Raw genomic sequence first — 26,695 nt, forward strand, 5'->3', positions numbered from 1 at the left:
CTAAACCCACCCTCTGCATGAAACCACAGATAAACCTCCCGGGCACCTTCAGACACCAAAACACTCCAGAAGGCAGGATTTTATACCTGAGCAACTTACAGAGCCATCAACTTTCAGACAAAGTTATCTGTTTTCTGCTTACAGAGATTGGTTCCAAGATTTGGTTATTTATTCAGTGTGAGTTATTATTTCAAAAGAAGTCCCGTGCCCATGAAACACTGGAGTTTTTACTGATCACTTAGTGATGTGTGAGGACAGACTTCAAGCCGACCGTGTTTAAGCTGCTGCCAAGCTCTCGGGCTGGAATGTTAGCAGGGCAGGCACTGGGGTCTCCTGTGGCCGGGAAGGAGGCCTGTGCTGGGCTGAAACCAGGCTTTCAAACTGCCCACTACCTGCTGGATGCTGGCGGGAGCCCTGCCTCCCGCCCCCCCCCCGCCCCCTGTGATGAGCTCCACACGGGCCACAGGCTTTGGCCCCTCGGACCGAGACGGCCGGGGTCCTCGAGGGTCTCCTGTGGGAAGGGCATGTGGGCGCTGTATCCGTGCCCAGCACAGGACCCGGTTCGCTGTGGACACTCAAGTCTGCGGAACTGAGCAGGATATCCAGGGACACGTTTCTCAGAACACAGACCACTTTGTATTTGGAACAAGACAGGAGGTTTTTGGTCAGTTAAAAAGACAGAGACCATGAGGTATGGAAGTTGCTTTTCACTGAATCCTACGAGAACTTTTGCAGAGTGGAAATGATTTTTCTGATGTATCTAAAACTAAAACATGGGCGAAATTTCATAAAACATCACACGCTGTGAAAATAGAAATGAGGTATAGGGATTGGTTGTTTTTCTTCAATGCACTCACACAACCTGAAGTTAGCAAGTTCCCAACATTCGAACTCCTCCCGTTGGATGAAGACTCTAGAGCACTGTGGCCCTCCCGTGGGCTCTGGTGGGACAGAGCGCGCGCTGGCCGTGGCTAACGCTGGCCGTGGCTAACGCTGGCCGCGCACGTCAGTAGGTACCGTGGTGTGGAGCGGAGGGTTTTCACAGCTGGTCCACACCAGCCAGCGTGCGTGCAAGTTACAGGTGAACGCAGACCTGTTCTAAACGCGGCTGAAAAACCATCCAATCCCGGGTGAAGGAGTCGGGAGCCGCAGGACGGGCTGCTGCTCCAGGCGGCGGGGTCATCCGCCCTGTGGGTCCAGGTGATGCCCTGGGAGCTGCCGAGGGCCGGGGCTGGGGGGATGTGCTCACTGCCCAGACCAGTCACCCAACACGCTCCGCAGCCACTGCTCCGTGTGCCAGAGACTGATTTTCTTTCAAATCCCGTGTCCCTCCTCTGGCGGCTCCACTCTGCAAGCTCCTGGTGCCAGAACCAAGCGGGACTAACTTTCAGTTGAGAAGAAACGGTGATATTAGGTGAAATCAATTTAGGAGCCTAAATGATTTAATTGTGCAATTTAATAGTAGCACCAATTTTTCATTTAGAAAAAATTAAATAAAAACCTGAGAAATCTAACATGAAGTTAGGACACGTGTCTGCTCCGTGGTCTGTTGGCGAACACTCCGGCCTGAGCCCCCTGGGCGAGTTCCGACACGGCTCCGTGCCGTGGCCCCGAGACGTCCCAGCCTCGCTGTCCCCTGTCCCCTGCACTGCCCGTTCCGGCCTCGCTCTCCAGGGGACGAGGGGGAAGCTCAGGGCTCAGAGGCACTCAGGGCTTCTTCCCCACGGAGTCTCCCGGGCAGACAGGACAGCAGGCCCCGCCGACCCTCACGGGTGCTGGACAATCGGCCGGCTGGCAAGTCTCCACGAAGCAGGTGACCTGCCCGTCCTGGAGGAGAGACGGCGCCCGAGCCCGTCAGTCCTGGGGACCCGGCCCCTGCATCTCACCCCACCCCCAGCTCTGACCTCCCACTGGGGACCCCAGGATCACGTCCCTGGGTGTCAACCAGGAGGAGGGCCGGCTAGAGAGGAGCTGGGAGGACAGGGCTGTGCCCAAACCTGACAACCACCAGGGACACCGGACGGACCCCTGCTCCTCCAGGGCCAGGGGACGAAGTCCCCTCCCCATCTGCACCGACCCGCCCGCCGTCCTTCTGTCCTGGCTCCCAACCCCGCCCTGAAACTCCCGCCCAGCCTGGGCAGCGGCCAGGCCCCTCTCCCCAGCAGCCACCACTGCCCCCTCGGTCCACTTGCTCCCGGACCGAGAACAGTGTGGACAGCCCCGCGCTGACCAGGGGCAGTGATGTCCGTGTTGACCTTCAGCAACGGCTCTGGGGGAAGAGCCCTGAGTTCTCAAGGGACGTGGGAGGGGACCCCACAGCCGAGCGCCCTGACGGCCCTGCTGCCTGCCCGGGTCCCCCGCGGCATCCACACTCACGCGGCATTCACAGACGGTGCAGGGATCCCGTTTCCACGTGGCACCGTCCGCGCGCGAGCTGCCGTCTGCATCCACGCACTCGGTGCTGAGCCGAGACTCGAGTTTCTTTATCTGCGGCAAAGCAGAAGCGCTGGTCACTGGGACGCGGCGGGCAGCTTGGGGACCGCGCACCTGCTCCCTCACTTGAAACGATGGCTCACGACGAACGGGGACCGAGGTGAATATTCTAAAGCACTTTCCTGGAACCTCAGATTTACTCGTTAAGCAGCTGGTAGCTGTTTATCCAAAAGCTCCATGACAACAGCCTGACCTCCACCGTGTCTGAGGCCAGAAGTGCATGGACTGTAAATACGGTGAGTAGTCGGTAAAGAAGAGAAGAGAAACCTTAGAAAGAAGCAAAGAGAATGCCGACACAGGACCGGTGATGAGAGCATTCTGCACCAGCTTCACAAAGGAGCTCCGGGCTGTGACCAGCTGCTGACCCCGACGCACACCGGCCCCTGCTTGGGACCACCCTCTTGCTGGGAGGGAGGCGCTGACAGGGTGAGGGGGACTGGAAACCCTGGGGCCTGTGCACCGTGGAGGGCCCAGCAGCCCCGGCCCATTTCCCTCTGGGATACGTGAGAGGAGAGTAAATTTCCACCTCGTTTATTTAGCCCATCGTTCGGGTTTTCCGAGTCTCAACTGACTGATAAACGAGGTGTGGGACGGGCACCGCCGGGCGTGGGGTGGCCAGCCTCTCACCACCCCGTCCTGCATCCCCCGTCTCCGGTCAGCCTGACCCGTCTGTGCAGAGCGACCAGGCCTCTCCGCCGCTCCCTGGGGACTCACTGGGGCCGACTCTCAGGGGTCGGGGCCTGGGCACTCATCCGAGGGTGCAGCCCTACCCTGGGCCCTTAGGACACACTGTGCGGTCAGCTTAGGATCTGCTTGTGTTTTCTGTCTCCAGCTCCAGGCAAAGGGCTTCTTGTCCAGGCCTTGAACCCAGCAGGAGGCCGGCTGGGGTAGGCCCGCCCAGGCCCGCCCTCCCCCCGCCCCCCCAACTGTGGCGAGTCTGTTAGCACCTGAGGCTGTCAACTCTGTCCCCAGACCCCGAGGCGGGAGGAGAAGCTACAGGGCAAGCACAGGGCAGATGCAAAGCAGCCGGCGCACTTCCCCCCGGGGCTGAACGGAAGATACAAACGTCTCCCAAGCCCGTGGACTGAGACCCCCAGAAGCAGGACGTGGCCTGCACCACAGATCCCCCACTCGCAGGCCTGTCTCTGGAAGATTCCACAGCATCAGAAGCCCTTCTCACTAACTCACTTCTGAGATCTGCATGCGTCCCGTTAACCTGAGATCTCACTCTTCACTCCCACTTAGGTGACATCACACTGAGACCCCCGTACAGACATGGCAGGGGCGGGGTGCGGAGGGGAGAGCATTCATTGTCTGCAAACCCTGCAGACCCCCAGGGAAGGGCCCTGGAGTACGGACGTGCCCGTGGCCTTCTGGCATCCAAGGGGACCCGATCTCCATCAAAACCTCCTGATCCCCCCTGGGAGCAGAGGTTTAACAGTCATCCCCGAAGAGGAGGCTTTGGGCAGGGCTTGAGGTTTGAATTCTGTGTGGCCCTGAACCAGAGCCCCTCACAGCCAGTGCTCGGGGGGAACCCGCGCTCCTCACCCAACGCGCCAGTGGGCAGCCCATGGCCGAGGGTCCCCCGGTCCCAGGAAGTCCAAGGGCAGCTCAAGGTGGCCCAGCTGGAGCCAAGCCAAAGAGAAGGGCCGAGGGACAGAAGTGACCTCCCTGGAGGCTCCAGGACCGAGGACCAGGGGCGTGTGGGCAGCATCTTCCTGTCACCATCACGGGAGAAACACACACCGGGCCCAAGGGTGGAGGGGGGCCGGGCAGGCCGGGGAGGTGAGGATGGGGAGCGCCCAACCTGCTTCCTGAGGTCCCTGATGGTCTTCTGCATCTCCAGGACAAACTCCCGGAAGTCGCTGGTCCCTGCTACAGGTGGGTGCTCAAAGGTGGTGGCCGAAGCGTTACTGAGCCTCGTCCCAGGCGTCCCGGCTCTGCTTGGGAGAAGCAAGGGAGACTCAGGACACAGCCAAGGGTGTGCGGCTCCCGGGGCCGAGGGCGGGGCGTGTGGAGTGACTGCATGGGTGCCCTCGAGGCACCCCCACCCACCCACCCAAGGGCCAGCTGGCAGGGTGCACGGTCCAGGGTCCTGGCGGGGCCCGGCCGTACCTTGGCATCTTCCCAGGCCCAGCATCCGTGGCTGGCTCGTCCTCCCGGTAGCTGAATTCAAGGGACCGCCTGCCTCGGAAGTGGTAGGAAAACGCGTTGAACTGCCCCCGGGTTCTGCAGTCTGAGGGCAAAGTGCAGACATGTTAGGGTCTCGACTCCCATGAAGGGGACATTAAGAAGAGCTCGGCAAGTCTCACTGTCCTTCCTGCAGGACACACTGGGCGCTCAGGTCGGCAGGGGTGGAGGCAACGTCCCCACTCCCCTTGCCCTCCCTTCCCCAGGTGAGTGGCCTGGAGCCCCCCAACCCCCAGTGTTCCCCCCTGACGACACCCTCCTCTGGGTGGAGCATGCGCCTGCTGTCCTGCCCACACGGGAGTTGTTGGTACTATTTCAGTAACTTCTACAGTGATCTCAAAAGTGTGTGCATGTGTGTGTCTTCCTCTCCGTGACTCATCAGTCCTCACAGAGAAGCTGAAATTCATAACTTTGGTCAAGAGAAAAAGACACGCATCCTCCCAAGAGCAGCTTCTTAGGTTTCTCACGTGTGCAGGTTTCGTACTTGGATTAAACAAATATACGATTAAGAGATGAAGCTTAAGAAAGTTTGGGTTAAGTGAGTCTTTTATAAACACTGAGGTGTTGATAACAGCTACCGACATTTGGTTCTGACAAACCATAACTCTTTTCTTTCTGCCACTTTTTAGATATGGCTTTTGGACTAAAATAAAAACAGATAAAGCTTATAAAACATTCTTTAAGTTTTGTCAGCTGAGGGCGATGCCTGCTATTTTTAAGAGGAAAAGGATCCAGAAGAAAGGATGTCAGAAATTGCATCAAGTGCCTAAATCTCTGGCCGTCCAGCTGAAGCAGGAAAAGGCTCTGGGCTGTGACACAGAGAACAAAGCCTGGATCCAAGGTTCAGGCTCTCAGAGGACTTCGGGGTTTTGGAGCAAAAAACCAGAAAACCTGTCCTGTTCGTTTCTAAGCAGCTACAGGGGATCTATCTGGTAAAGTTATCAGAAAATGAAGTTTCTGTATCTGAAAAGTAGGACTGGCTTTTCCCAATGATTTTCAAAGAGAACAACTGTCTGCAAACACAAGAATCAAATTCTCTGCCATATGTGTGGAAACCTGTTGTGACCTTAATATACTAGTCAGAATATGTTTTTTAAAAAGTGAAAAAAACAAAACAAGTTCCCAACAGCTATAAAAATGAGAAATTAATGCTTTGGAAACTTGTGCATGTAGTGAGCAAAATTTTAATTTTTATGTGAGTTCTCCTACAACGTTGCAAATCGTATTCATTATATCTATACTTAACACATTACGTATTCCATGTATTAGTTACATACACCATACATATGCACAGAGAGAAGCCACAGACACAGAATCACATCAGACACACTCACTCACACACACACACACAACGTGCATCAACCCAGATTTCAATACTTACTAATGAAAATAACAGCTCATTAAAATTAATTACTAGCGAGAACCTGGCCAGGGCTATTCCTGCGGAAATAATGAGGTGGAAAAGAAAACTCTGGTTTCTACACCTGGTGTCCACGGGCATCGCCGGCCGAAGGCTGAGGGCCGGGGGCCGGGCTCTGGGCCCTCCTTGCCCACCTCACCCGCAGGGGCTGTGTGGCCCATGCTGTTGCCCCAGGCTCGGGGCCCCACTTCCTCACCACAAGAGCGGGGTTACCCAGAATGGGTCCTCAATGTTCCCCCCATTGCAATGTTCCCTGGGTCTCTGATCACAGTTTGAATAAAACCAAAATTATGTTCCAATGAGAACGTGCCGTCGAGGTTAGCGACGACCCGGCTCAGGAATGCCGCGTAGGAGCCGCCTGGACGGCGCATCCAGAAGCAGCCGCGGCAGCAGGACTGGCATTGCCACCTTCCCGGGCTCCCAGGTGCCTGGGTGAGGCCACCGCGCAGCCGCCTGTCCCTCTCCACGTCCTCAGAAGGTGTTTTATAGCACATTTCTCTGCTTACACAAGCTCTTCTGGACATTTAGAACACATAGCACACATTTTTAAAAATTAAATTTGATGTCTGGCAAGCTGTTCGATCTGTTTCTTGTTCCTATTTTATCTGCGGGTACAGACAGGCAGGCTATCAAATGCAGACGTGTGGTAGGTTTTAAAGAAAAACTGGGAGCTAATAACCTCATTAAAGTGTTGCCGTCTGTTTCTTTTACTTCGTAGTTCTCATTACTAACTCCTATCTCTTGGCATTACAAATTCTTCAGAATCATGACTTTAATTATTCTTAGGTTCCACAGTACTGCTCAGTAGGGATACTCCAGAATTTAGCAACCCCCTAGACCTGCCTGGTTCGTTTGTGTTCTCACTGCTGTGCTGATTCTAGCCCGTGCGTTAGCGGGGATTAAGCTTCCACCCAAAGGAGGATGGAGCCCGGTGAGCGGCAGGGCCCCGGAACGCCCACCTTCACAGCAGTCTTGCCACACGCGGAGGTCCAGCCGGGGGATCTCGTCACAGCTGCTGTACCCGTGGGGGAACTCGGCCACTCGGAACACGTCCCTCTGCACACGCGTGATGTTGTCTGAATTGTCGCACACGATCCGGGCCAGCGACGTCTGCTTGATCTGCGTGAGCTGGGCGGGGGTGAAGACCCCCGGGTTCTCATACCACAACCTGCGTTCCCCAGAACGAGAGCAAGCTCAGGGAAAACATGAAGCGCAAAAGCCCCAGGGGGCTGGTTAAAATATTCCTCACACTCAGTTGCGCCAGCGATGAGACTTAAGTGGTTCAATTAGGTTATCACTTAAAAATGGACTCAAAGGTTACTGTGAGCCACTCAAAAAACAAAGACCAAGAAACCTGCACTAAAACCAGCAGGGGCCAGCTCCTCTGATGGACCAGCACAGGCCACTTTCCAGAAACACTGCCTGGCACACGGCCACCTACTGAATTACCTGGCGGCAGGTGCATGTGCGTTTACCTGTCCCCGTCCCGTAAGCGCTTGAACTGCGTGCTCAGCAGACACATCAAGGTAGGCCCCAGACGGCTGCCGGGGACCAGGTCCTCCACCATGAGGGCGGGAAACAGGTCGATGTTGAGCGGGGAGCCGTATAACCTATGAGACCAAACGGAGCCTTAAATTCACTGAGCAGAGCTGTACGTGGTGAACAGCCCAGCAACCAGGGGAAAATAAAACCCTCACGTCTTCTTTATCATTATTTGACGTTATTCAGATCTTCACTGAGTAAAATCTACTTATCTCTTTAAAGCATCTATCCATTATGTTTTAAAGATATGTTCCTATTTCCCGTTTATATACGCATGATAAAAAACACACAGATATATTTATTACATAAAGCTTAGAGAAGCCAAGAAAACACAAGGAAGGAAATTAAAACCACACCTTTCCTGACTGTTTAGAGACAACTTGACATCTTAATGTAAACCCTTCCAGTGTTTTTGTCATAGATACATAAAAAGAATAAGCTACATACAGCTAAAGACACATTTTCAAAACAATACTGGGATTCTACCATATTTTGAAAACATACTTGCTATGAATAAACTACTTACTAAGTAGAAATGGCACAAAAGACTAAGACAGCAAGGTTTGAATGTTCAAGAACAAACTTTTTCATCCAATTCTTCCAATTCCTTAGAAATAAATGCTTACAAGCAAAGAGCTGACAACTTCTATAACATCATTCTTATCTAATCTCTCCTGACACCCTCGGAAGATGATAATGGCTTAGTTTCAGCTGCCATACAAAGTTCCACTGGACCTTTTAAGTGCGTCCTGTAATCGAGACGCCTTTTCCACCTGCTTGGATTAGGGGTGCTGACCGCGGACAGGGGCGTGCTGGGCCGTCCTCAGCGCTCCCCACCTCAGGAGCGGGGTGAGCGCAAAGCTGCCGGAAGGGCGTTCAGTCCGAGGACACGTCACCCTCACTCTCCCAAGTTCAAGGACGTTCACACTGAACTTTATCCAAGTTCGAGGACGTTCACACTGAACTTTAGAAACACAGTCAGGAAGAGCCTTGCGAGTTTGGTTCTCCACCTGCAGGGGCTTTTCCCAAAGGAGACACCCCGTTCCTGGGCAGGGCCCCTTCCGTCTGGCCCCCACCCCCGGGTGATTGGCCACACAGGTGGGCCCCACAGACCCCAGACCGAGGCAGGGCACCCTCCTGCTCACAGCCCCCCAGCACAGGCCACACTCCCCCCTCGTTGTGCACCCAGAAATGGACAGATCTGATCGGATGCCACTAACACAGGTGCGAGCACACGCTCCCTTAAGCCCCGTCTAAAAGCCTCTCTTCCCTGACAGTTTCACTGGCCCACAGCTGGGACCCACTGTCCCGTGTCGTCACTCTGCCCGGGCACCTGTCTCATCCCCACTCGGTGAGTCAGGTCTGACGCAGAAGAGGGTAAACGCGTGACTCTCCTGGGGGTGGGTCATGCTGACTGCCTCCCCAGGGCCCCTGAAACTCGAGGTCCAGGGCCCCCAGCCCCCAGCAGCGCTGAGCTGGAGAGCACAGAGGGCTTGACAGACGCTGGGCAAAGGAAAGAAACACTGGGAAAGTGATCTCGTCACTCTGGACAAGAACAGTGGAGGATATTCAAGCATAAAGAATACAGACAGTCCACACACCCTAGCTGAGCAGCCCGTGCCACGAAGGTCTCTGTACCGGGGGAGCGTGCGTTTATGTACCGGGCAACCTGACACTGTTATGTAAACGAACACCGGATCATCTTAAACTGTAGAGCATGACGTGCACTTATTCACAACTTGCGATAAACTACGAGTAAAAGTCATTTTCTCCGGAAGGCACAGGCCAGGCCCTAAAGAGAACATGCCTGAACCGCGGGGTTAAGCGTGTGACTGAAGCATCAGCAGTTTACCTCCTAGTGAGCAGGAGAGTCCAGAAAATGACCCAAGTGAGCCTTTACAGAAAAGTACTTTTCCTTTTTAAAACCATTCTTTCAAATGGGCAAGAACATACTGTAAGTGCACAGTGACCAGTGGGCTACAGGGAACCCTTGTGGGAAAACTCTAGTGAGTGGTTATTTCCACTAAAGACCCCCCCCAGAGAGACTGGAACAATTAGCGAGAAAAACAGGACTTAAGGAGCCAGGGCAGACTGGACACAAGAGGGGCGGGGGCGGGGGCGTCGTGAGGACCCTGTCTAGTCAGCGATCTGGACGCAGAGATTCTGGGGAGGAGGCAGCTGCTACAGGCAGGAAGCCCCGTCCCGCCAGACCCCGGCCCCTCGTGGCTTGACAGGGCCGGCCTTGGCCTCTGTGGGCCCACGGAGGAGGGGCTTCCCTGGGGTCCCCAGGGGCCCTACCCCGCGCACTGGGCGTCCTCCAATTCCATGCCCCCGGCCCAGCGAGCCCTCTCCCAGGAGCGGGGAGGCTGCTGCCTGTGACCGATGGGGGTGCAGGGGACGTGGCGATGGGCCAGGGTCTGGGGGACAGCGGGCTTAGGGAGAGGACTCCGGACAAAGCCCCACAGCTGGGGGCCTGCCCGTCCTGTGGCGCCAAGGGCTGGCGCTCAGGATCCCGAGGCTGTAGCGGGGTCTCTTCCCCGAAGCGCAGGCGGGCTAGTCCCGTCCTGCCCGACGATCTCATCCCTCCACACCCCTCCCATCAGGCCCTCCGGACAGGGCCCTCATCTCTGAAGTCAAGCCTCAACCTGACCCCTCCCCATCTCCGCGTGCCCCCTGTCCCCGAGGCTGCACAGACAGACACTCAAATCCAGGGACCACAAACCCCTTGGGCTGCACCCACCCAACACCCACCGTTGCAGCTTCTCCCGGATCTCGGGGCTCTTGATCTCGTTCTTCAGGTCCTCGAAGGTGTGGGCGGCCGACAGGTTGCAGTAGACGCGGTAGTCATGGTAGGGCGGGATGCCGTGGTCGCGGCCGCGCTGGATGTTGATGGCGGCCAGGTCCAGCGCTACCGTGTGCGCCATGGAGAAGAGCCGCTCGGTGAGCTCCGTGTTGAGCAGCTGGGACGGCACGCGCATCTTGCCCGGCACGCCGAACAGGCCGCGGAGCAGCGGGTCGATGCCGCCCTCATTCACGATGCGGAACGGGGAGAAGAAGGCCTTGTGCAGCGGCACGTGGCCGTGCGCCACGGGCTGGAAGTTCTCATCCAGCCGCTGCAGCAGTGGGTTGACCAGCGTGTGCCCGAACCGGAAGGCGGCCGTGGCGAAGGCGTTGGAGATGCCGGCGTTGGCGCCCGGATCATAGCCACGGTACTCGCCCAGCATCTTCATGCCCGCCTCGCCCAGCACCTTGGGCAGCCAGTGCCGGTAGGTGATGTGCTGCACCTGCGCCCCGACCACCTTGCGGGCCTCATGGTAGACGGTGTCGCCGTCCCAGTGCGGGTTCAGCGTCAGCAGCTCGGCGGCCACGCGGTTGTGCTCGCGGAACCACAGCGTGTGCATGCTGGTCAGGCCGAGCTGCTCGTTGGCGCGGTGGTCGCCCGCCAGGAAGCAGGGGATGGGGCTCTCGTTCTCGTCGCGCATGCACTCGGTGGGCGGCCCGGCCGCGAAAGGCAGCAGCGGCTTGCCCGAGCGCTGCACGATGCCCTGGCGCAGCAGGCCCCGCTGGCTGGCCAGGTCGCGGATGGCGCGGGCCTCGTGCTCGGAGCTGCCGTAGACGTTGGAGGCGTCAATATAAGAGGTGAGCTGGTTGATCTGCTCGCGGGGGTACACGGAGTTCATGAGCAGCGACGTCATGCCGCTGCCGCACACAGGGCTGGAGCGCACGAAGAACATGCAGCGCGCCCCGCTGCGTGCCCGCGGGTCATCCGGGGGGATGGCCACCGAGAAGCAGGGCGGGTCACTGCTGCACGTGGAGCTGCAGTGCTGCCCGTCGGAGAAGCGGGCCTGGCTCAGGGCCACCACCGTGGAGTCCAGGTCGTGGTCCAGGAACTGGCCCCACTGCATGAGCATGTGGGTGAACTGCTCGTCTGGGGTGATGGCCTCGGTGCCGATGAGGGCCGTGGACACCAGGCGGGGCATGGGCAGTGGGTGACCGTGGTAGTGCCGGCCCGGGTCGATACCACGGGGCGTGTTGAAGCCGTTCTCGTACACGGCCTTGAGCAGGCGCTCGAAGGCGGTCAGCGAGGCGCCCCACATTGGGTGCTGCAGGTTGTTGCAGGTGCCGTCGTGCGTCCGGTACTTCTGGTGAAAGCACATGTCTGAGCAGTTGTTGACACGCCTGTGGGCCGTGCAGCCCGACAGGTTGGCGATCAGGCTCAGGTACTGCGGGGACACGAGGTCGTTGTAGTGGTAACCTGGACAGAAGGTGGAGACACGTCTCAGCAGCCCGGGCACCAGGCAGGCATGAGCGCTGTCCTGCGGGCCCTGCCAGCTGGGCCTGCCGGACCGAGCAGCAGTGCCGGGACCCAGGAGAGAACAAGCAGGGAGGTGAGGAAGCTCCAGCAGGAAAGGCTGGGAAGGACCTGGCACACCAACTCCCACTCCAAGCTCTCCCGGACCGGGCGCCTGGGGCTCCACACGCAGGGCCCGCGCTCCCTACGCTCCCCACACGGCTGCGGGGTGGTCACCACGCATCTCGCTTCTCCCTTCGGGACGGACTCCCATGCACGTTTAAAGAAGACAGGTGGCAGCTCCCCTCTGCAGAGGACAGTGTCCTAAGCACCCACATACAGAAGCAGTAAAGAACCGGAGGTGAAATTTCCCAGGCTGGGGAGAAGCAGTCAGACACACAAGCGCTGGAGGCCTGCACAAGAGAGGAGCTTTGCAGGGACAGGGCACTGGGCTGCCGTCGCCATCTGGCGTCGGGCTCAGACCCGAGAGCCTGGCATCTCTCGCTTCCCCAGAGAGACGGGCGAGGCTGGCACGCCTGCTCTGCCGCAGCTGCCCTGAGAAGGTCCTGAACGGCTGAAGAGCCAGCAAGGAAAACGCTTCCTCCTAAACACCCTCTGGGCGCTAATCCCCCTCCGGCCCTGCAGAGGCTCACGGGCGGGCCCCCTGCCCCCCTGCCGCAGTGGGCAGAGGAGGGGGTGACTTCACCCTCACCGTCTGCGCAGCACCTGCTGGGGCTCCATCAGCGTCCTCTAACAGCCCCAACCTGGACCCACGGCCTCCGAGGGGCTCTCCTTTGTCCAGAGACCCCGATGGTCAGAGCCCGGGGGCCAGGACAGCACGACCACCCGTGCTGAGCACATGTCAGGTCACCACCGGGTCTCCCATCAGACCTGGGGAGCCACAGGCCTGTCCCAGCTCAAGGCAACCGCACGTGACCGCGATCATCACAGACCCCGGGCCCGACCGGCTGGACATCGTCACGGGGAAGGGATCTGCGGGGTGTGGACCCCGCCCGGGTACTGACTCGTTCCGTTCAGGTCCACCATCAGGCCGTGCTGCACGTGCTCCTGAATCAGCTGCAGCGCCCGCTCGAATATCTCCCCGGCCCGGGCCTGCTCCACAGTGTAGGGGTCCCGTGGGTACCGGAACAAGGCCAGCAGGTCATTCGGGGAGCGCGGTCGGCTAGCGGGTGTTTGGGAAGAAAAGGGAAGAACGGAACAGATGACTGAGAACAAAGGTCACTCGCGCCCAAAGGAGAATTATTGCTCTTAAATATTTCTGTGGCTACGTTTCTACAGACACAACATATCGTACCTTACTCATCCCAAGTGGAAGGCAACAAAACAAACGAACAAAACCAAAAGACACTAAAAACAAATAATTAATTACGTCAATAGAAAAAAACACCAATATACTATTTCAGTTCAAATGCAGAAAGAACACTTTGGAATTGCCAGGATGAACAAATGCACAAAGGGCTTATGAAATAGTTTGTTTTTGCCAAATCACTGAGTAACAAGCCAAAATAATGAGTCAAAATTGTTTTTAAATGTTCTATTTGTGAATCATAGTTCAGTTTCTACTTGGAAAGGAGTATCTTTCTGTTATCTTAACCCCCAGCAAAGTTAACACCAACACTGTTTATGATTTTCAAATTAAAACTGTTTTATTCCCATCAAACAGGTGAAAACTGCATAGGAGAATCACCCTCTGAAGCCCCGCCCGCCTCTGCAAATACCTGTCAAATAAGTGCGTCCGCGTGGAGTTTATGGCTCTGTCCACCGTCGCGATTGCTTCAACGATGGACGTGGCTACAAATGGGTCCCCGTTCCTGCTGACATCGGGAACTAGGAAATGCGAGGTCACACATCACCGGAAAACGTGCACACAAGTGAGTCAGAGAATAATGTCTAGACTCTATGTCACTTAGACTGAGGCATACTTTTCTCCATTGTTATTTCTACTTTTCACACCAAACCTTAAATTATTTCATCACAAATTCTACGAGAAGCTGTTTTCAAACTGTATGGAAGTTGCAGACGCTTAATTTTTTAAATCATGGGACACCCCACAGAAGGACAAGGTAGTTGTAACTTAAAACACTGTTCTTCTACCAAAGCATCGCCCAGTAGGGGAGGCGTTGACTCAGGCCCACCGGAGCAGCTGCCCTGCTGGGCGGAGAGTGTGGTGCTTTAACTTCCAGTGGATTCTGTGTGTTCCTCCCATCAAAGGCCGACCTGCCTGGGTGCTGGATCTCAGCCTGCTCACCCTCCGGAGACTCTAGTCTCCCTTCATCCTATCCCCTCAAGGAAGGATCAGACATTCTTACACCCAACATGTGTGCATGTGGGCACGCACACACACACGACATGTGCACACACATACGTGACCATATATGCACACACGTAACTATACATACATGCACATATGTTCACACACACTCAGGCACACTGGGATAAACCTGACACCTATGAAGCTATACTCCCTTTCTACTTTCCTCTTTTCATTCCTTTTTCACTTAATAGTGATATTTTTCTAGAGTTTAGAGTTTGCTAAATAAAATAACCTTGTTCCAACCAATCTTTTACCTTTATTTTTCAAAATGTCTCATGCCAGGTCACCAACAACATGCATTTTAATAAATGGTATCCTTTTCCTTCAAAATACTCAACACTTCTAGAAAATCTGACACAGTTGAAAATGTCCTTATTGAAATGTTGCCTTCACTTGATCTGGGATACACATCCCTCCCTCCTGGAATACACCCCCCTCCAGACTGGGACATATGCCCTTCTGACACTGACCTCAAACAGAGCCCCAATTTACTAATCTTTAGAAGCTAATATTTTTATGCCACGTGTTAGACAAATGGACAGAATAATCTTACATAATTTTATTACCCTAATATTTCATTAGTACCAATGATTTAAACTGACTTTGTTTTTCTTCAAGCAATGATCACAGAAAAATAATCCCAAAACACTTATGTATATGCCTTAAAAAAAAAGGTAATGGAAATTCACTAAAATGTTCAGGGTGGTTATTTTTGGGGAGTGGGATTATGGGTGGGAGATTATTTTTAAACTTTACATATAACTAATTCATGTTAAAGTAACATTATTTTTCAAGTATAAAAATAAACATTAATTGAAAAAAAACCACTGTTTTTAAGTCAGGAGATTCACCGATTTAATTTATAATCACTTCATACTCTAATATAATGGGAAAATAAGGTCACTTAACACTCCCCCCCCTCAAAAAAAAAAAAGGTTTCCAGTTTTGCCTTTACTGTTGTCTGCAGGTGCCCACAGGCTCCAGGCACCATGCAGGGAGTGTGGAGTATGGGGTGTGAGGTGTCGGCATATAAATTAACCACACCCAGGCAGGTCTGAGGCTCACCAGCCCTCGGAGAAGGCAGATTAGGTGATTAAAGTGGAGAAGGCAAAAACGCACATGCAGGTGGAGGATGTTTCCTGCGGGAGGAACTGGGGGATCGTCCAGAGGAGGGGCCTGGGTGTGGAGGCTCTGTTACCCGAGAACTCAGGCTTTCTGTGCTGGGGGGCGGGAGGTGAAAGCGGGGCACAGAGAGAGCTGGAGACAAAGTGCAGGTTTGGGTCGAACTGTAAGACTTTATGCAGGGACATCCCTGGTGGCGCGGTGGTTAAAAGACTCCACACTCCCAATGCAGGGGGCCCGGGTTCAATCCCTCGTCAGGGAACTAGATCCCACATGCATGCTGCAACTGAGAGTTCGCGTGCCGCAACTAAGGAGCCCGCGAGCTGCAACTAAGACCCAGTGCAACTAAATAAATAAATAAAATATTAAAAAAAAAAAGATGTTATGGAAAGCTACAGGCTGTGCATTTTACCCTGTTGGCCCAGAACACATGGAATGTTAGGAAGATGGAGGTGACACCTGGATGGATCAGATGGTGGGGCTGGAGGGGATGCCCTGGGTGAGCTCTGCAGGCCAGCACAGAGCCGGGGTCTGCCTGGCTCTAGGACCACCAACCAGATCCAGGGAAGGGAATGGTCCTTGACTATTTGGGGGTTTAAAATGAAGACTTAATACACGCCAGGACTGCACGAGGCCACACATGCCCAGAACAGAGAGAAAACAGAGTGAAGGGGCCGGGATTCTTTCGCAGCAGTAACTACGTAAGTGCTTTGCCAAACGGTGACAGTAAATTACATGCTGTAGAATTTGAGGGGGTTTGGGTGACCACTAAACCAACCACGAAACCCAGAGTGAGCAAAGATCTCCAAGGGCACGACCACACTGCCTGCAGAGCCTAGAGCAGCAGGAGGAAGGACGGCTGTGCCTCTCTGGGCCCCGCCCACCTCCCTGCAAAGTTGGGATGTGCTGTCTTCTGGTAACGCCCGGACCCCCAAACCCCCTGCTTTCCTCGGTCGCCTCCGACCGCGCGTGGAGCGTCAGTGACGCGAGCTCACCGTTCACACTGAGCACCATGCTGACCGCTGCCTGCCCGATCGTGTTCCGGGCCGAGCACTCGTAGCGGCCGGCGTCCACAGGCCCCACGTCGTGGATGGTCAGGAATCCCTCGGGGCTAATGTGAAATTTCCCACTTTCTGTCACCTGAACCCCATCCTGGAGCAAGGTAAATGGAAGGAACAGTGGGGTCAACCTGAGGAGCAGAGGTATTTTCCCTGGAGAGCGGCACCGTGTGTGAAGGCCTCACTAACGGACCCACCACGGTGGCTGTGCTGAGACCCGCCGGCGCTGGGAGGAACTTGCCCGATGCCAATTCAAGGGGATGAACTTCTCCCACCTGCTTGCGAAAGACCCAGAAAAGCTTAAGACCTCACTCTGTAGGACCTCCCTGGATCTCTGGGGTGCACGTGCCGGGGCGTGGGCACAGAAGGCGACCTTCGTGGGACGTGTACTGGGGTGGATGGTGTGGGAGAAGTCAGGATGCCTGAGCCACCCCCGGCGAGGCCGAGGCTGCAGGGCCCCGAGGACCCGCACTTCCCTCCCGGGGAGCCACTGCATGACCTCCAGGGACAAGTTTCATATTAAAACACTTGCTTATAATGAAACACTGATATTCATTTCTTTACTGGGCTTAATAAGAACAACACAGAGAAATGAAACAACAGGAAACCTTCTCTAGTGATTACGGGACCAAGGATCTAACAAAAGGGTTTTCTTTGCTTTTGTCACCAAGAAGGACTCGTAAAGAAGCATGTCCAAAGTTTGTCTCATTTTCTTTACACCGTGGCTGCCTTCCAGCTACGGGGGGTCTGGAGAAGCAGTGGGCAGGGGCAGCTGCCCCCAGCCACATGCCGCAGCCCTTACCTTGTTCCAGGTGATAGCAGGCTCAGGCTCCCCCTGAGAGCTGCATGGCAGCTGCACGCTGCTGCCCACCTCCACCGTCGTGTCACTGGGGATGCTGGTGAACACCGGGGTGACTGCAAGGCAAGGGACACGGGCTGACACAGTGGAGAACCCGGGAGACGCCTGATTTGTTCCAAAAGCTTCAGGCGAGCAGAGGCTCTGCCTTCGGTCCGGGCAGGCCCAGGGCACGGAGCGCTACCGCTGCAGCTGCCGGAGTGAAGCAGCCGGACGGGACCGAGGGACGGTCCAGGGCTGCCACCCTCCACCTACGTGGCAGGATCTGGTCTGTCCGCACGGCTCCGGTCTGCTCGGGGCGGCCTGGGGCTGCCAAGTCCAAGCACCGCCCCCCCCCCCCAAGAGCTGGTGACGGGAGGAAGCAGGGGACGGGCTGATGACCTCACCCACGGGCCGCCCACTGTCCTGCCTGCTCGGCACCGGAGGGCAGACCCAGAGCCCATCAGCCGGAGCCGACCCAGGTTCCGACCCCCAGGGACCCTCTGCAGGCAGTCCCCCTCCGTGCCCACCCCCCAGGTCATCACCTCTCCTGCCTTCCTCTTCCGGCTCTCAACAGGGACCCGGGGCCAGCAGGAGGCAGAACCTGACGTCCAGGAGGACATGGGGGCCTGTTCCCGGGTCAGCCGGTGCTGCTGGGTCCGGGGCCACCTTGCTCACCCCCAGGGAAGGCAGGGGTGACACAGTGACATAACGTGACCTGTGTCCCACAGGCGGCAGTGTCCTCACAGCCGACACGGGAGAGACGGGCTACGACCACGGCCTCGGATGCGAGTCCGGGGGACGGTCCATCGCAGGGAGCGGTGCAGGACCACTGCCTACCTCGGGGCTGGACTGTCAGGTGCGCGGTGACCCTCTGGGAGCCGATGATGTTGACGGCCTGGCACTCGTACTGGCCCTGGTCGTGCAGGGCAATGCCCGAGATCCGAAGGGTCCCAGATGACAGGACCAGGTGCCGTCTGTCCACCGACAGCTGGCTCCCTGCAAGGTGGGGATGCACTCTCAGTGACAGGGATACGTGGACACGAGCCTGGCCTTAGAGGTGGGAGACGGCAGCCTCAGGGTGAGGCAGAACCCTAACTCAGGGACAAAGGGGTCGCAGAGCTTGTCTTCCCCAGATCTGGCCTGGAGTCACCGTCCCGGCCTTTGTCACACACCTGTGCGTGTGCGACAGTTCAGGGACAAATAGCACACAGACCCTGCCCCCCCCCACCCCCAGACTCTCCAGAGAAGGAGCAAGGGGCAGGGACCAGGGGGTCGAGGGCTAAGTAAGAAAGAGCTAGGGTGGTATGCAGAGTCGGAGACAGGGAGAGGCCGGTCCCAGGCTGGGCATAGAGGGATGGGGGACGGAAAGGGGATGAGGGCTGGGAAGGGGTCGTGTGCTGGGAAGGGGATGGGGCTGGTGCTGTTTAAAGACAAGCAGCTCCCCAAGTAGGGATGAGCCTCTCCTCCCGAAAACATGGAGCTCTCCTCTCATCCAGGTTGCTCCCAGGATCCCTGGAAATGGCCCCTCAGGGGCGGAAGGGATGGTGGTGCCCTTTGGTCCAGGGCTTGTCACCCCGTCGATTCCAGGGCAGACCCTGATGGTCCGCCAACGTTGGCACCTGCCTCTCTGCAGCCTTGCCGGCCAGGCTGCTGTCACCCCCCTGGGGTGACGGGCTGGCCTTCCCCACACTGTGTGCCCAGGAGCTTCCCAGCTAGAGAAATCGGCTGGGGTCCCACCCAAGGAATTAACGTGGTCAAGTCACAACACCTGTTGGGGAACAGCAAGAGAACTCTGGGAATTCAAGCGAGAAAGTCATATATACAGTACATATATTCTACCACCAGTTTCTAGAAAGTTCTATCTGCACACTAGTAAATCTGCTCCACAGGCTAATTCAGTGCACACTGAAGGCGGGACCCAGACTACTCGGGAGGAGATGGGCCTGACATCCAGGTCCTTGGTGCGGACAGGTCTCCTGTCCTGTGTGTGAGGGGGTGGCCCGTGACTGGACGTGCCCGCAGCTCTGGGTCACGTCGGGTTCAGCCAGCGCCGGCCTGCCCGGGGGGTCCGAGTCCCAGGAAGGGAAGGACAGAGGGAGTGGGTCGCCGTCCTGCCCGACAGCTCACCTCCTTTCGTCCAGGCGATGACCGGCTGTGGGTAGCCCTTTGCCTCGCAGTGGAACTCAACTGTCTGACCCTCGATGACGGCTCTGTCCTGGGGCGTCACGGTGAACTGAGGAAGCGCTTCCGGAGGGAAAGACGTTGGAAACGCAACATTTAGGAGACAGCTTTGGGTGAAAACGCCGTTTTGAAGGCACACCGCCCACCCTCAAAGAGTCCTACCAGGACCCCGACTGTGGGTGCAGCATCCCGAGCAGAGGAAGATGCCGGAAAGTGAAAAGGAAGAATACCAAACGCTGGGTGCTTCTCAGCATCACACTGACAAGTGTGCAGAAGACTCTTAATTTAACAGCACTGAGGCTACAACACAGAACACAGGTAATGACCTACTTCAGCTCCTGGAAGGGGCCTGACTTGAAGAGATTCATCCCACTCCTCAACCTAAACTAATATTTGCAAATGGTATAAAATGTCATCTAGCGCAACTGTTCATAGTGACAGGAGTTATTTTATTATTACTGGGTGAAAAAAATTACAGAATAATATATGTAATATAATTCCATTTTTATAAAAGCAACAACCACAATCAAAAAAGGTAAAAGCCAGTGACATGACTGCTTGGTCATACGTGCAAAGAAAGGGCCAGAGGACGGATTAAGGACCAACTTTTAGTGACGTGGCTTCCACTGGGGACAGAGGGGAAGGAAAGAACTCATTCTCTGCATTTCCCGCGTCCATGTTGTCCCAGCGCTTCTTAACCAAAGCCCCGCCTGGCAACTGATTTGAAAACTAATAAACTTATTACAGAGTCAATTAAGGAATTTGGAAACACACAGCATTAAGTCTTAAAACTACACATATTCTCAGACCCTATGTCCAAAAATTGACCCTAAGGAAATTCCAAGATGTGTGTAAGACATACTGATTCCGTACACGCAGGCCTTGGTGAACTGGCATGCGTACCCACATTCGTGTGGGGAGCACAGCCGAAAAATAAAGCTCTGACCACCTAAAGCCTGCACTTGGAAAATAAACATATCACCAAGTCCCCCCGAAGGTCAGATGTGATGGGAGACGATGAAGCCTGGACTGGAAGACCAGGCGGAGCCCACAGAGGGGCTGGCTCGAGGGCAAGCCAGGGAGGCTGCGGGGAGCCGGGGCCTCTGCGTGGATGCTCTCACCTTGGACAATGATGAAAGCCGTGGCGTGGATGCTGTCCACGGTGTTGGAGGCGAAGCAGGTGTACTCGCCACTGTCCTCCTGTTCCACGTTCTGGATGTAGAGGCCGCCGGATGGTGTGATGCTCACCCGAGGGTCAGCGGGCACGGGGGTCCGGTCGCCTCTGGTCCAGGTGATCCTCGGTGGGGGGTGGCCCGTGGCGCTGCACTCCAGGGTCACACTTTCCCCCACCAGCACCTCCGTGTTCTGGGGTTGGATTACAAAAGCAGGGCGAGCTGTCACAGGAAACACAGATTCAGAATTAAAATCCTCCAGTTTAGCAAACGTTTTTGCTTGGGGTTTCTATTTTCATGCTATTCATTCTAGCTATTAAAGTCTAAAATAAGTAAAACAGATACAATACAATTGCACATTTTGTCTCCTTTCTTTTTTCAAGAAATGTGCAGACCACAAAGAGGGTCCGTGGCCTCGGGTCAAACCACCATCAGCAGCCCTAATTGACTGATTCCTTCTTCAAACGTGGATCAAATCTGCAGAAGTCTTACTTTTTTTTAATTCTAAATGTATTATGTCAGTCTTTTCAGTAAACCTTGCTAGCAGTTCTTATTGGTTATAAAACATTGTTTTTAAAGGGTATTTAGAACATATAGAAATAACAAATTTCCCTCATAGAAAGAAAAATACAAATTAATACTCTAATGAGATGGTTATAATTATGATTACAATGAGATAATTTTTCAACTCTAAATCCAGAAAAAAAAATCCATACACTTATTATTGAGCTTGTGTGTTGAGCACGTAAAGAAACAGAACTCTCACACGTGGGTAGCACAAGTTGCCATGGTCCACCTGGACAGAAACATGGCCACATACATCAAACCTAAAAATTCCTTCACCCTTTTATCCAGAAATTACTCTGCTAGGAATGTACCCCACAGATATCTTGTTGGCCAAAAAGTTCGTACGGGGTTTTCCATGTTACAGAAAAACCCAAACGAAATTTGGCCAACCCAATTTTTACTGGCTTGTAAAACAATATATGTACAAAAAGGGTTTTTTATTACTGTGTTGTTTCTTCAGGCTGACATCCTGACCCACAATTTTCCAATCCAAAAAGCTCCAAAAATAAAATATTTTTTCATAACTTCTTTCCTTGATCTCTCTAGCATGCGGCTACTCATAATCTTCATTTATTCCACTTACTGTGAACATTCATTCAGTTTGCTATAGGATCTTATATATTGATTGGGTGGGGCATTATCCAAGATTCTGTGACAGTTCAAGTCAGTAAATGGATTATGTACCATGTGGCCCTTCTGAAAAAAAATCCCCCAATGTCCACATTTCAAACCACCTCTGGCCCAAAGGGTTTTGGATAAAGAGATGGAGACCTGTGACAGCAAAAGATTTGGAATAGACTTCATGTACCCCAAAGGGAACGGGTTAAAGAGATGTTTCACCTGGATAATGGGATTCCATGCCACCACCCATAAAAAGGGCAAGAGTAAGGAAGTCCCTCCTATGTTGAAATGAAAGGTCTCTAACATCCAGTAAGTAAGAAGCAGCTCTGGTCTTGCAGGCAGTGGCAGTATTTTCTAGAAGGAGGTTGGATGGAGGTGGGAATTACGTGGACCAGGGAAGGAGACAGGAAAGAGACTTCTCTACATCTTTTCTCGTTTGTTCATTTTTACTTTTTATTTTAATTTTTAAACTGCTTTATTTTTTCTTCCAGTTTTATTAAGATATAATTGACATACAGCACTGTATAAGTTTAAGGTGTACAGCATAATGATTTGACTTACATCAGTGATTTGAATTACAGTAATCACCAAAATAAGTTTAGTGAATATCCATCACCTCATACAGATACAAAATAAAAGAAAAAGGAAAAATATTTCTTCCTTGTGATGAGAACTCTTCGGATACTTTCGTTTATTTTTAACCCCCACTTATCACATATCTAAGTAACAGTGGGTCACAGAAAACACAGAAGTGACATTTAATGTTAGCATTTCCAGAGGATGGCAAACTGGAGATGTGGAGCCACGTACAGGGACAAGAACCAAAGGCAAAGCCCATCTTGAGGCATTGGCACGGCCCTGCAATTGTACATGTGGCTTGTAGGACCCTTAGGAGATAGAAAGATGAGGACACCCCAGGATGAGAGTCAGACAGAAAACTCTAGGACGGGTACCCAAAGTGTTCCACCATCAGTACGAGAAAGAGAAAGTCAGCTCCTACCCCCCAGTCTCCAGCAGGGAACTCTGCTGAGTAGAAGGGAGAAATAAACCTCATGTCAGCCTTTATCAACCCAAAGCCGGTCATCACATAGGTCTGCTGTCTAATTCACACTACGTTAGGCAGAAGGAAAGTGACCCCAGTGGAAGAACTGAGATGCAGGAAGAAATAAAAAGAACTAGAAGTGATAATTACACGGTACAGCTAGACAAACATTAACAGTACAACATAACAACCTTTTATATGTTAAAAAACAGAACTCAGCCTAGAAACTAAGGTGGGTAGTTATATTTGAGACAAATGTAAAGACAGTAACTGTAACGTTGATAATTTAAGAATGCATTTGAAATTTTTCTAGAATACCCACTTATAGAAAAGAAATAAGGTATATAACTTCCAAACTAGAAGTAGGAAATAGAAGATGAAAAATAATTATTTCAAAACAAGGCAAGAAACATAGAAAAGATTGGATAAATTGTCCAAAATAAGAGGTAGAATTTATAAATCTAAATACATTGCTAACCACAATAAATGTATATGGACTCATTTTTAAAGTCAGTGTGAGTTTTTTTTTAAAAAATCTAGCTCTATGCTTTTACAACAAACACCCAAAATATATTAATATAGAAAAAGGTTCAGAAATAGAGTCACAGACATAAAAAACAAACTTGTGGTTACCAGGGGGGAAGGGAGGGGGAGGGATAAATTAGGACATTGGGACTGACATATGCACACTACTATATATAAAATAGATAACTAATAAGAACCTGCTGTACAGCACAGGGAACTCTTTTCAATACTCTGTAATGACCTATATGGGGAAAAAAAATCTAAAAAAGAGTGGATATATGTATAGGTATAACTGATTCACTTTGCTGTACACCTGAAACTAATACATTGTAAGTCGACTATACTCCAGTAAAAAACAAAAAACAAACAAACAAAAAAACGTAAAAAAGAAAGGTTCAGAGCAAAATGTTGGGAAAAGTATAGCTGACAAACACTAATCAAAAGAAAGTGGGTTGCATCTATATAAAATCAAAATAACCTTAAGGCAAAAAGCATTAATAATCAAAAGTTTAATTCATGAGGAAGATTAAAAACTGCAAACTTATACGCCCCTAATAACAGAGCTTCAAAACAGATAAAGTACATTTAGCCCTTTGTGACTCATGGAGACTTACAAATGGGTCCATTATCATTACCTACATCATGGTGTTGGCAAACTTCTGTAAAGGGCCACAGAGCGTATTTTTTGGGCTTTTCAGGCTGTAAATCTTTGTGTGTGATTATGTTCCAATAAAACTTAATTAATAGACATTGAAATTTGAACTTCATATAATTATCATGTATTCTAAAATATTACTCTTGTATTCTAAAATATTACTCTTAAGTTTTTCAATTACATAAAAATGTAAGACACATTTTTACTTCAAAGATCTTGGAAAAACAGGCAGTGGTCCAGGTCCTAGTCTAGGCTGGCAGGCTGCCACTGGCTGACCCCCTCACTCTGCAGTGACATTCCAGTCACGGATTGTAGGAGACCCTCCACGTGCATTTTAGGGAGCAGTGCCAACATGCACAGACTAGTGTACTAAAGAAGGCTCTCGTTCCCGAGAAAGAAACAAAAATTCAGATCAAAAGGGGTTAGATTTGGAACTCTCAGGCCACAGAGAGATTTTAACATTCCCATCTAGGGATCAATTATCCCGCTAACACAGCAACTTTGCTAAGGAAGTGCACTGTTTATGTTCTATTACTCCCTTTTGTCCTCTGACATATACCTACAGAACTGCACCGCTCTGTTCAATATTTTGTGGGTTTCCCTGTGCCTTACAAATAAAGCACAAGCTCCTTCTGTGACCGGGAGCTCTAACTTATCTGTGGTAGATTCATAGCCGTGTGACTTTGCAAAAATGCTGGACGTCTTGTTCCACTCGGGGAACATGGGATTAAAGGGCTTTGCTGTGGCTGTAATATATGCACTGCACTGCACTTTCCCTTGAAGGGAAATTCAACAGCTGGGAACTCTCATTCATCAGTAAATCTTGACTGTGCCTATGCTGGGATGAACCAAGTGATACGAAGGTCTTGTACTACGAATCTAATCAGAGAAACACACAAACCACTTATCTTGGGATTGAGGGTACTGCAATGCCCTGAACGATGAAGCGTGAGGGAAACACAGACCCTGGCCCACCTACACGAAAATGACACAGGCCCATGGAGGAGGCCGAGCCACCTGTGCTCTTCCAGCGGCCACGGGGGACCAGGACCACCCTGGACTCTTCTCCAAGGGCCAGCGCCTCTTCTGACCAAAGCTCTAAAAGTCAACACTTCGACAAGGGCGGGGTCTGTAACCTGGTGGGACCCACAGGCCAATCAAGGCCACAGCTATGCTGCCTTTGGCTCAAACAATCTTTTCAGTTTAGGTGCCAATATTCTAGACCTGCGAATTCTGCATAAAAATTCAGATTTCTGGCTTCTTTTAAAATAACCAAAGCCCTGAGCACAAGAGAGAGCCCACTACCAACTGGTAACAAGTGAGAAAAGCCCCTGGGACCAGCATGAGCGGGAGGTGTCAGGGGACGGGGGATGTGTCTGCCCAGGTGTCCACGGCCCCTCTGGACTGTGCTCCCAGCAGCGCCTGTCTCCACTGTCTACTCTGAGTGACCGTCCTGGATTAGGGGTTGATGGTGGACCAGGGCAATGGTCGGGGGTCACCTATGACCCTGAGCTGACCCTGCTGCAGCAGCTTAAACGGGAGACCTTGGTGTTTGTCTGTTACCACCAGGTGCAAACAAAGAAGGGAGTGGACTGGGACGAAGGCGGGCTCTAAGTGTCTGAGTGAGCACTCAACGTACCTGGAGACCCGAAGTACCTGAGGGTCACCTCCTGCGTCTTTACCTCTCCGGCCACGTTTTTCGCCATGCACTGGTAGATGCCCTGGTCTGTCTCCCGCGTGTTCTGGATCATCAGGGTCCCATCGTCCAACAAGTTCAAGCGGGAATCTGTCTTCATGCTCAGCTCGTTACTGTAAAGACAGACCTGGCAGGCTCAGTCTCTGAAAGCACAAGGAAACACCTAGTCCCCCGGGGGGGGCTTCTGTCCTGGCGCGGGAACCCCAGCCTGGAGGCATGGAGCACCTGGAGATGTGGGGCCTTAACTTGCCTTCCTGGAACCTTTCCTTCCCAGCAGCCTGACTTACCTGCATTTCTGGGAAAAGTGTTTACGTACTGTGCTTATTTGCATCTGTAATTAACTCACATATTCACTTTTATCATTTACATGTTCAACCTACAAATGTTTCAAAGTGGCCCTCATTCCAAAGGGAAAAAATGAACAGAGTGGAAAAAATTCACAGGAAAACTTTCCCTTCGTTTTTGGCAAATCCATTCGAGACAAAGGGGTAGTAACATTTAAGTTATTAAAAGCGGAAGATTACAAATGTCCCCAGCACACCACCGCCACTGTTTGAGGGATTTTCCAGGACCCCTCTCAGAATCCAGGTGCCCACAGGCTACAGACCCGGCGCGGGAGGCGCTGTCCGGTTCCCCGCCCACCTCCCTCCTGCTGTGCTCCTCCTGCACCAACCGAGCCACCGAAACTGGCATCTCCCGTCCTTCACGAGCACTTCCTGACGGAGGCAACAGACCTCTCAGGCCCCATAAGTGAGGCTCTTCCTGATGTGGCCCAGCTTTCTCCCACAGACACCGTGAGCCCCGGGGGAGGCTGGTCTGCTGCAGAGATGGGCCCCAGGGCGCAGCCCTGCACCAGACGCAGGCCCGGGGCCTTGGGTCTCCCTCTGCCGTGACTGGCTCTGCGATGTTAACTCTTAGTATCAATGTGTTGACTTACAAACGTGGGT

At 53.0% G+C, this 26,695-nt stretch overlaps 1 protein-coding gene across 2 annotated transcripts in view; it reads right to left on the reverse strand.

Moving 5' to 3' along the window:
- Positions 1–1,438: 1,438 nt before the first annotated feature.
- The window catches only part of PXDN (peroxidasin), a 64,330-nt gene continuing 39,073 nt past the window's right edge, over positions 1,439–26,695 (reverse strand). For both annotated transcript variants that reach the window (XM_060117285.1, XM_060117284.1), the window contains 15 exons: positions 25,692–25,861; positions 20,592–20,864; positions 19,417–19,533; positions 18,127–18,285; positions 17,254–17,366; positions 16,389–16,545; positions 13,676–13,784; positions 12,962–13,119; positions 10,397–11,900; positions 7,579–7,713; positions 7,063–7,271; positions 4,609–4,729; positions 4,301–4,433; positions 2,377–2,487; positions 1,439–1,827 (listed from right to left, as the gene is read on the reverse strand). In XM_060117285.1, the coding sequence (XP_059973268.1) occupies positions 1,708–1,827; positions 2,377–2,487; positions 4,301–4,433; positions 4,609–4,729; positions 7,063–7,271; positions 7,579–7,713; positions 10,397–11,900; positions 12,962–13,119; positions 13,676–13,784; positions 16,389–16,545; positions 17,254–17,366; positions 18,127–18,285; positions 19,417–19,533; positions 20,592–20,864; positions 25,692–25,861 (3,589 nt within the window). In that variant the 3' untranslated portion in view covers positions 1,439–1,707. The remainder of the gene's footprint in view (positions 1,828–2,376; positions 2,488–4,300; positions 4,434–4,608; positions 4,730–7,062; positions 7,272–7,578; positions 7,714–10,396; positions 11,901–12,961; positions 13,120–13,675; positions 13,785–16,388; positions 16,546–17,253; positions 17,367–18,126; positions 18,286–19,416; positions 19,534–20,591; positions 20,865–25,691; positions 25,862–26,695) is intronic.

The sequence above is a fragment of the Mesoplodon densirostris genome, chromosome 14 (assembly GCF_025265405.1).
Source record: "Mesoplodon densirostris isolate mMesDen1 chromosome 14, mMesDen1 primary haplotype, whole genome shotgun sequence".
Classification (NCBI taxonomy): Eukaryota; Metazoa; Chordata; class Mammalia; order Artiodactyla; family Ziphiidae; genus Mesoplodon; species Mesoplodon densirostris.